General features: G+C 37.1%; 1 protein-coding gene across 1 annotated transcript; it reads left to right on the forward strand.

Moving 5' to 3' along the window:
- Positions 1–2,693: 2,693 nt before the first annotated feature.
- Positions 2,694–7,929, forward strand: LOC133851621 (probable linoleate 9S-lipoxygenase 5). The gene is made up of 9 exons (XM_062288121.1): positions 2,694–3,015; positions 3,994–4,286; positions 4,359–4,599; positions 5,286–5,624; positions 5,809–5,894; positions 5,992–6,099; positions 6,166–6,470; positions 6,560–6,823; positions 7,111–7,929. Exons 1-9 carry the CDS (start codon positions 2,781–2,783, stop codon positions 7,862–7,864), a joined length of 2,625 nt encoding a protein of 874 aa, XP_062144105.1. The 5' UTR covers positions 2,694–2,780; the 3' UTR covers positions 7,865–7,929.
- The last annotated feature ends 1,570 nt before the right edge of the window (positions 7,930–9,499 follow it).

Consider the following 9,499-nt stretch of genomic DNA (forward strand, 5'->3'; position numbering starts at 1 on the left):
GGATTAGATGTGCAGTGCAATTATCTGTCTATACTACTTGCGCACAATTAATTTCGGCAGGCAGTAGTGAGAGGACCTTTGTGAGACGCACCTACCCAAGCAGGTGTTTTGGTAAACCAATATCTACTAGAGCAGGTAGGCCCCATAAGAGGCCCTCTTACAATTGCATGTCTGGAGGTGTGGGAAAGCGATAGAAATTGGTTTATGCAGATAAAAAGCGTAAATCATTTTATGAATCATGAATGTTGTTTTCCTTTTATTTTATTTTTATTTAGAAAAAAAAAAAAAAAAAAAACCTAAAGCTAGCTAGGGGACCATATTGCCGCATAAGTATGGTGGTCAAAAGTTGTATCTTGAGGTAGCAAAAATCATATCTCACCAAAATCGAAAACCAAATTTTAACAAGTCTATTGAGAATAGTTCCACTCCAAGTCTAATTGGGGGTAGTAGTCCCGATCAAATTCGGTTCCAATAAAGTTTCATTAAAGAATCTGGTCAACAGTCCAACTTCCAGTTGACTAATAATAGGACTCCCAGATAAAATCAAACTCCAATCACTCCTAGGTTAAATGGGAGTAGAAAACCTAATTTATATGTGACTTCATCTCTTAATTTGCTCCATACCAAAATATAAACTACAAACTAAATAGTTTATGTATAGAGCATACTTTTCTCAATCTTAAAGATTAGTTTAAACTGAATATTTTATGCATAGAGCATTCTTTTCTCTTAAAAACTAACTTAAACGAGATTCCCAAAAAGTTTACCGTTCACACCATACCATACCGAAAACTGTTCTACTATGGTAAACAGAAATTTTTGAAGCGGTGTAAACGCTGGATATATTACGTACACTGGATATATTACTTGAAAGGCACACATGCATATATGCAGTGGGAACAAAGGAACTTGGAAACCGCGACAGAAAAAGATCGATTACATTGAAATCGACAGAAAAGATTACCTTAAAACCACCACGGAAACCAAACAAAAATTTGAGGATTTTGTTGTACGTAATCCGGTGGTCGCGTTTCTTAGAATTTTGTTCCTTAATTTGCTCATATCATATATGTGACGCTTCATACATGTTTTTATTATTTCCAACCACTTCTGCAACTTCTTAAGTTCTGTCTATTCATTTCATTTTCCTACCAAAAATAGAAAAGTTCAGTTAATTCTCCAAGAAGCTTTAAAGATGCGTAATGAAATAGGTATGTTCGGGTTTACGATTTTAAATAGTACAATTTAAAAATAACAATTTTAAAATGTGTGATTTCAAAACATGATTTGTTTGACAAAATCACAATGTACGTAGCCTTTTAAAATTATGTGTTTTTAAAAAAACACTTATTGCTTGTAATTCGAAACGTTTCATTTTTTTTTCTACGACATCACAACGCTAAACGCACCATTAAACAATATTAAACTAGAGGTAAAAACTAAAAGATGTTGCATATATAGCATTCAAGTACCATTTTGTCATCTCTAGATCAATATGGGAATATGATCCTTTCTATTTCTAATGCAATTGATCGTATCAATTTCATGATTATGATTTGAATTTAGTGGATTTAACAATGTATAGGGAGTTAATGTTGACACGTCGTCTTTTTTTAAAAATTTAAATAATATAGAATTATGTATACTGTTAAATGTACAAACTTTAAATTCTTATCAAAAAATTAATAATCTCTAGTCTCATTCGAAATGAGGAGAATCCTTGTCGCCTTAAGCATAATTCTTTTCGATCTTTTCTCTTTTCTTTTCGCTACGAAAGCAATTACCATTAATTTAGCTCAAAGTTCTCTAATTGTCACCTCTTCGATCTTCATTTATTTTTTCTTGCACGAGTATAACTTGTAGGAGCTGAAACCTTGACCCAATCTATCAGACATAAATTTTATATAAACTGATATATAAGAATTTTTTTATAAATTAGCCTCTAAAAGTGATATATGTTTTTTAAATTATTAAAAAATATATGAGAAGCACACGTTATTAAAAAAATATATGATTCTCATAAGCTAAGGAAACGTATCACTTTTAGAAGCTTGCTAATAGGAAATTTATGTCCATATCTCTCTATCCTAATGCAAGGACCGCTAGACAACTCTTCTTTCTCTTTTCTTTTTTCTTCTTCTTCTTTTTTTTTTTTTTTTTTTTTTTTTTAAAAAAAAAATATTGTTTTAAATTTGAAATAGAATTCTTTCATTCTAGATGTTGTTTGGTTGCATCTAACTGTATATCTAATGTTACTTTATTTAAGATTTTTAAATAAATAATACTACATGCTCAACTTTCATCCCACTAAATTAATTATGTACTTGACAATATTTTTTAGTCCTTAAATCATCATTTATTAAAGAAAAAAAAATGATGATTTAAAGTGCTTAGAATTAAATTGAGTTAAAGTGCTTAGAATTAGTCCTAGAATTAGTCCTTTTAAATACAACATGTGAAATCTAATTTCACAATTTCACTCTATCCTTAAAACCTACCCTAAATTGGGAGGCGCATTTAACGTTTTGAAAACACAAAAGGAAAGATGATTTTTTGTACAGATCATCGATCACGACAATCCCAAAGTCATGAACGTACCCATAGGTCCCCAAAGCGCCACGTCGTGCATGGCCATTAATCGTCATTGGAAATGCTCATTCATTTCCTTATAAATACCACAAACCCGTCCTTTCTTTTCACAAACCCAACAAAACTTTTCCCTTAAAGACGTCTGTATTGAACGTGTTCTTTGCTTCTAGTGGTTGAACTAATTAAGAGAGATGCTTCACAACGTCATCAACGCGATCACCGGAGATGGTGATGATAGGAACGAAAACATGAAATGCGAGACGGAGGCCGGAAAGTGCAGGAAGATTGAAGGCACAGTGGTGTTGATGAAGAAGAATGTCTTGGACTTCAACGACTTTAATGCATCGGTTCTTGATCGCGTCCATGAGTTGTTAGGCAAGAGGGTTTCTTTGCAGCTCATTAGTGCTGTTAATGCTGACCCAGCTGGTTAGTTCCAATATCTTCTTCTTCTTCTTCTTCTTCTTTCCTGATCCCTAGCTTGTTTGTTTACAAGGTTTCTTTGTTTTTCTTAGATTATTTTCATTTTAACCTACTAATATATCTCATCATGCTTGCATCCCTTGCTACTTATTATTAAAGAAAAGGATCTAAATAAACCAAAAACCATTCTTGGGCATGAAAATCGTAAGCCGAGATATCAGATAAGTGATCAGTTCAGTTCAACCTTAATATATATATATATATATATATATATATCGGTTTTCTGGATAACATTTATTTGGTTGGGTTTGGTTTCCCACGGGAAAAAACAAGAAATTAATCAGACCCAACAACTCTCTTCCTCAGCCATGCCTTGATCATCTTTCCCGTCAGAAAAAATACCCATATAATTACTTAATTTATATGGGTATTTTTTTAAAAAAAAAAAAGCCTTTTATGATCTTTTTTAGATGGGTTTAATCCAATTTTTGAACTAATTAAAGGCACTTGTAATATGAAAATACAAATTGAATTGTAAACAATGGGCAATACAATTATTTATAGACTGAAATCCAATATTTGGATAGTCGACACACAATGTCAATTTAGTGATATTTCAAACCATCAAGTCAAATTCGCCAATATTAAATTGCATATAGCACACATAAAGTCTCAATAAGACAATGATTTTTTTATCTACCTCTGTCTACTCATATTTCATTATTCACCCGCATATGTGCGGATAGCGGATATGGTATCCGCACGTCAGGCGTTAGGGTTGGGGTTGAAAATTCACCCCGAACCCATGTATACGGGCGGATAATAGATGTAGAATGATTTTTAGCCGCCCACCTAAAACACCCCTACTAATATCTAAAATTACTTTGATGCACCGATGACATGTCTTAACAAGTGACAGAATGAATGATATTTGGCTTCTAAATCACTACAAAAACAATTATTGAAGTTGTTGTGTTCTTGTAGCAAATGGGTTGCAAGGGAAACATGGAAATCCAGCATACTTAGAAAACTGGATAAGCACAATCACCCCATTGATAGCGGGGGAGTCGGCATTCAAGGTTACCTTCGAGTGGGACGAGGAGGAAATAGGAATTCCAGGAGCATTCTTACTAAGAAACAATCATCATAGTGAATTCTACCTCAAAAGTCTTACCCTCCAAGATGTTCCAGGCCACGGTCGGATCCACTTTGTTTGCAATTCATGGGTTTATCCTGCAGATAAATACAAATACGACCGTGTTTTCTTCTCCAACAAGGTAATACCAAAGTTGGCATACATATTTTTGCATCTAAACTAACAAGTTGGCCATGCATTCATATCTTTGCAGGCATATCTTCCAAGTGAAACACCGGCGCCGCTGCTAAAGTACAGAGAAGAAGAGCTTGTGAACTTGAGAGGAGATGGAACAGGGGAGTTTCAGGAATGGGATAGGGTCTATGACTATGCTTACTACAACGATTTGGGAAATCCAGATAAGGACCCTAAATATGCCCGTCCGGTTCTCGGAGGGTCCAGTGAGTACCCTTACCCTCGTAGGGGAAGAACAGGACGACCCCCAACGGAGACAGGTTAGACATTTTAATTCAAAAAATTAAACAACACCTTTACTCACTCTTCAGCAAAATCACCTGAACCACTTGATACCACATTCTGTTCCTCTGTTTTTGGCTGTCTCCTTCGTTTGATTTCATTTCTACTTCCAGCTTCAGATGCTTCCTCAAATTCCATACTCAGTTTTTCTTCATAAATGCTATTTTCTTTTCCATTTTCATTACTGCTCTCCTCCTCTTCTATAACTCCATCTCTATTCTCCCCATAATCCTTCTTATTACTTCCAGAAAAAATCTACCAGAGTTTCAGTCATTACCTCGTCAATTAGCTTTAGACTCTTTCCTCTTCCACGCCATTTCCCTGCTTTTCTAGCAATTCCAAATCTCAAGTATAACGCAAGCTGAATCCTTCTATCAACTTCGACAATCGTCGCCGGCAAAGTAATCACCGAAACTATATCAGAGGTGCCCTCACTTGCTGATCACCTTAGTTCGTAACTACTAAGCCTCACAAAGTTTTCTTACTACCACAAACAGCAAAGAATGATATAGTATCATGAAAAGAAAATTTGAGAATTAGATTGGTTCAATTCTTATTGATAAATTCAGAATGTATTTTTTCACTAAAAAATTGGGAATCATTTTGGTGTCTATGACTATTATCATTGTTGTAGTTAAGATTTTTTATGTAATAACCTTAACAGATCCTAACAGCGAGAGCAGAGGGAAGCTTCTTATGAGCTTAAACTTTTATGTCCCAAGAGATGAGCGTTTTGGCCACTTGAAGATGTCAGACTTCCTTGCTTATGGACTGAAATCCATAGCTCATTTCCTTAAACCTGGGCTGGAATCTATATTTGACAGCACTCCAAATGAGTTTGACAGCTTTCAAGATGTACTTAAACTTTATGAAGGAGGAGTTAAGCTACCTAACGGCTTACTTGAGACTATTAGGGACAATATCCCAGCGGAGATGCTCAAGCAAATTTTCCCAACCGATGGTGAAGGACTCCTCAAATATCCAATGCCCCAAGTGATTAAAGGTATCATATCTTTTTCGGACACAATCATATCTTGATATCTATCTGACAGTACAGTCTTAATGATAAATTTGGGAACTTTGTGCTTTAGTGTCATTTCATATTCAAGAGCTTTAGGCCAGATATTTGTGCCTTTGAATACCTACTTTCTTTGAATTAATTGTGGTGTTTCAATGATCTGGTAAAGAGGATAGGTCTGCATGGAGGACTGATGAAGAGTTTGCAAGAGAGATGCTGGCTGGAGTAAACCCTGTCAACATTCGCCGTCTTGAAGTAATTTCAAACTTCTATTTTCTATTTTTTTTTTTCCAAATGTAGGATCAAGGCTTTTAATCTGTACTCATAATTAATTAACTCTGAACTAATACAGGAATTCCCACCTTCAAGCAAGCTAGATCCTAAAGTATATGGTGATCAGGCTAGCACAATAACCAAACAACACATTGAAAATAACATAGATGGGCTCAGCATAGATGAGGTAATTTTCTGCAGTGATTTATTCTGATAACAGTGACCATTGTTATTGAAGCATCTTTGGTTGTAGGCAATCAACAACAAGAAGCTATTCATATTAGATCACCATGATGCGATCATGCCGTATCTGAGGCGAATAAACTCAACTTCCACAAAGACGTATGCCAGCAGGGCAATCCTCTTCTTGAAGAACGATGGGACTTTGAAGCCATTGGCTATTGAATTAAGCTTACCCCATCCTGAAGGAGATCAATTTGGTGCCATTAGCAAAGTGTACACACCAGCTGAACAAGGTGTTGAAAGTTCTATTTGGCAACTGGCAAAAGCGTATGTGGCTGTAAATGACTCTGGCAATCATCAGCTCATTAGCCACTGGTACACCTCTTTCAAGGAAAACTTAAGAAATAAGTTCAGTCCAAATTTTATGATGGGTTTTTCAATAACTTTTTTACTGGTCACTGCAGGTTAAATACCCATGCAGTGATTGAGCCATTTGTGATAGCAACAAACAGACAACTGAGCGTGCTTCACCCAATTCACAAGCTTTTGCATCCTCACTTCCGTGACACCATGAATATAAATGCATCGGGTCGGCAGGTCATCATCAATAATGGTGGGCTTTTGGAGTCGACAGTTTTTCCAGCAAAGTATTCAATGGAGATGTCAGCAGTAGTTTATAAAAACTGGGTTTTTCCTGAGCAAGCACTTCCTGCAGATCTCATCAAGAGGTAAGTATTACACTCCATAACAAAATGACACAGTCGTGGAGTATGAGATATTTGGCATTATGAATAACTTGTAAATCAGAAATGCAATGTGAATTTATCCATCAGGGAATTAAACTAAAAGTTAACACTTTTAGAGTAGTTCAAAACTGCTGAATGATAGACTCCATAAAGGCATAATGTTTAAAGAGGTGTTGAGGCCAATTTTAGCGCTTCAAACTTTGGTTACGTTATTGGTCCAAAGTCCCAAACTAAAACTAATATAATAAATATGGTTTTGCTGCATTTAGGGGAATGGCAGTCAAGGATTCGAACTCCCCACATGGTCTTCACCTACTGATTGAGGACTATCCATATGCTATTGATGGGCTGGAAATCTGGTCGGCAATCAAAACATGGGTTGAAGACTACTGCTCCTTCTATTACAAGAGTGATGACATTGTACAAAATGACTCCGAACTGCAATCCTGGTGGAAGGAACTTAGAGAGGAGGGTCATGGTGACAAGAAAGATGAGCCCTGGTGGCCTAAAATGCAAACATGTGAAGAGCTTGTAGAATCATGCACTATCATCATATGGATTGCTTCTGCTCTCCATGCCGCCCTCAATTTTGGACAGTTCTCTTATACAGGCTACCATCCAAATCGTCCCACGATGAGCCGTCGGTTCATGCCTGAAAAGGGCACTCCTGAATATGATGAACTCAAGTCAGACCCTGACAAGGCTTTCTTAAAAACAATTACTGCCCAACTTCAGACACTTCTTGGTGTTTCCCTCATTGAGATTTTGTCAAGGCATTCTTCTGATGAGGTGTATCTCGGGCAAAGAGATACTCCTGAGTGGACGTTGGACGCAAAACCATTGGAAGCCTTTGAGAGATTCGGACAGAAGCTGGCCAGAATTGAGGATAGAATTATAAAGATGAACAATGACAAGAAATGGAAAAATCGAGTTGGATCAGTCAAGGTGCCATATACTTTGCTCTATCCCACTAGTGGAGGTGGAATTACAGGCAAGGGAATTCCCAATAGTGTCTCAATCTAAAACTTTGCTTGTCTATTGTCTATTGGGTTGTTATTAGAGTTCTACAGCATGTTAGAGAATAAAGAACCGTTGCAGCATATCAAGAATATCTCATTGATTTCCTCTCTAATATCTTTCCTTATTTTCCTGCACTCAATATTTTCCACTTTAATATTTTCTAATTGTGTGTCATGATTAGTGGGATGTGCTCCGCTTTATTAGCCTATATATTCATATCTTTTGTAATCAAAAGCATTCAATGAAATAAGAAGCAATGTAGCATTTTCTCTATTTTGTATTCTCCTCTTCTTCCCTTCCATCTCTTCTATTTTATTTTACACGGTATGAGAGCCTGAATAGGCCAACGCCAATCTTTCGATCCTTCACGTTGCAACCTTTGTCAAATATTAAACCATCTTCTAGTTTCAAATTTTCTACCTTCATGTTGCATGTTTTCCTTCAGCCGAACCTCTCCAGAAAACTAAACCACCCCTTCCGTACTACACCAGTCCTCCCTACCGCACCATTTGGCCAATTTGCAGAAGACCCAACACCAACAGACACAGAGTCAATACCCAGAGACCTCAGCCCAAACCTCTCACCTCTGTTTCCCTTTCTCTTTGCTCTCTCTCAGAACTTTTATCAAATACCTCACCTTCACATGACATCCATAGAACCAGTTCTCCCAAAAAAAATCTCTCTTTTCTTCAACGAGATGCGCGCCCTGCTCCTAAACCACAACATTACTCAGACTCTATCATTACTACACATACCCAGCAACCTCTCCATTCACTTTCCTCTCCATCACTCAGAAGCTCTTTTTTCTTGCTTATCGGCAAAAGACCTGCATAAGCTCCTCTGCACTCTTGTTATGCCCAGTGTCTTCAAAATCTTCCTTTGTGCCTCTCTATCTTGCACGGCCTTATCACTGGCACACTCTGCACCGCGTTATGACCATCTTCATTTTGTACCTCAGCTTCCACCTCCAGTGACCCTTCAATCATCATAATATCTCTTTGGTGAACCAGGCTCGACCCAGATGCTTTATGTAACCCCCTTTCCTTCATCATCCTTCTCACATACTCTACATCAGCCCAATATCCCTTCTCTTCCATTCAAAAAAAAAAATTGCAGATCAACAGTCCCTTGCTGCAAAGTTTACGTGCTCCACTGTAGCACCACCTCCGGCATCCTTCCCCGACGACTTCTCTACCGGCCAAGTCTCCCACCTCTGGCACCGTCTCCAGCCGCGAATCTTCCAGTTTCCTTGCCTTCTCCATCCACCGTGAACTTTCCTCATAAGGTTGTCCACAAGTTGCAGTTTCTTTTTTCTTTTTGGTTTTGTTTCCTGTCTACCGTTGTTTTAAGTCCATTTTTCCTTTATTTGTTTTCTCTTGTACTGTACTATGAAGAATATGTTGCAAAAAAAAATAAAAATGGAAAAATCTCTCTTTCGCCCATAGTTGGCCTTTCTTTTCTGTTGCCCATTATTGGCCCAATTTCAAGTTTGAGGCAAATGTTCAAAGGCTCAAACCCATTTAAATCATTTGTTGGCTCTTTTCTCTTTGGCCCAATTTCCACATTGAAGTAAATATTCAAAGGCCTAAGCTCATTTAAGCCCATAGTTGGCCCTCTTCTTTTTAGCCCATTATTGGC

Source organism: Alnus glutinosa, chromosome 12 (assembly GCF_958979055.1).
Source record: "Alnus glutinosa chromosome 12, dhAlnGlut1.1, whole genome shotgun sequence".
Taxonomy (NCBI): Eukaryota; Viridiplantae; Streptophyta; class Magnoliopsida; order Fagales; family Betulaceae; genus Alnus; species Alnus glutinosa.

What these genes read in the sequence shown, in the direction of transcription:
- LOC133851621 (XM_062288121.1), top strand. Translation starts at nt 2,781, where the DNA reads ATGCTTCACAACGTCATCAACGCGATCACCGGAGATGGTGATGATAGG. An exon ending in AATGCCCCAAGTGATTAAAG is followed by an intron (nt 5,625 to 5,808) that starts GTATCATATCTT and finishes GATCTGGTAAAG; the next exon opens with AGGATAGGTCTGCATGGAGG. An exon ending in CATCAGCTCATTAGCCACTG is followed by an intron (nt 6,471 to 6,559) that starts GTACACCTCTTT and finishes TGGTCACTGCAG; the next exon opens with GTTAAATACCCATGCAGTGA.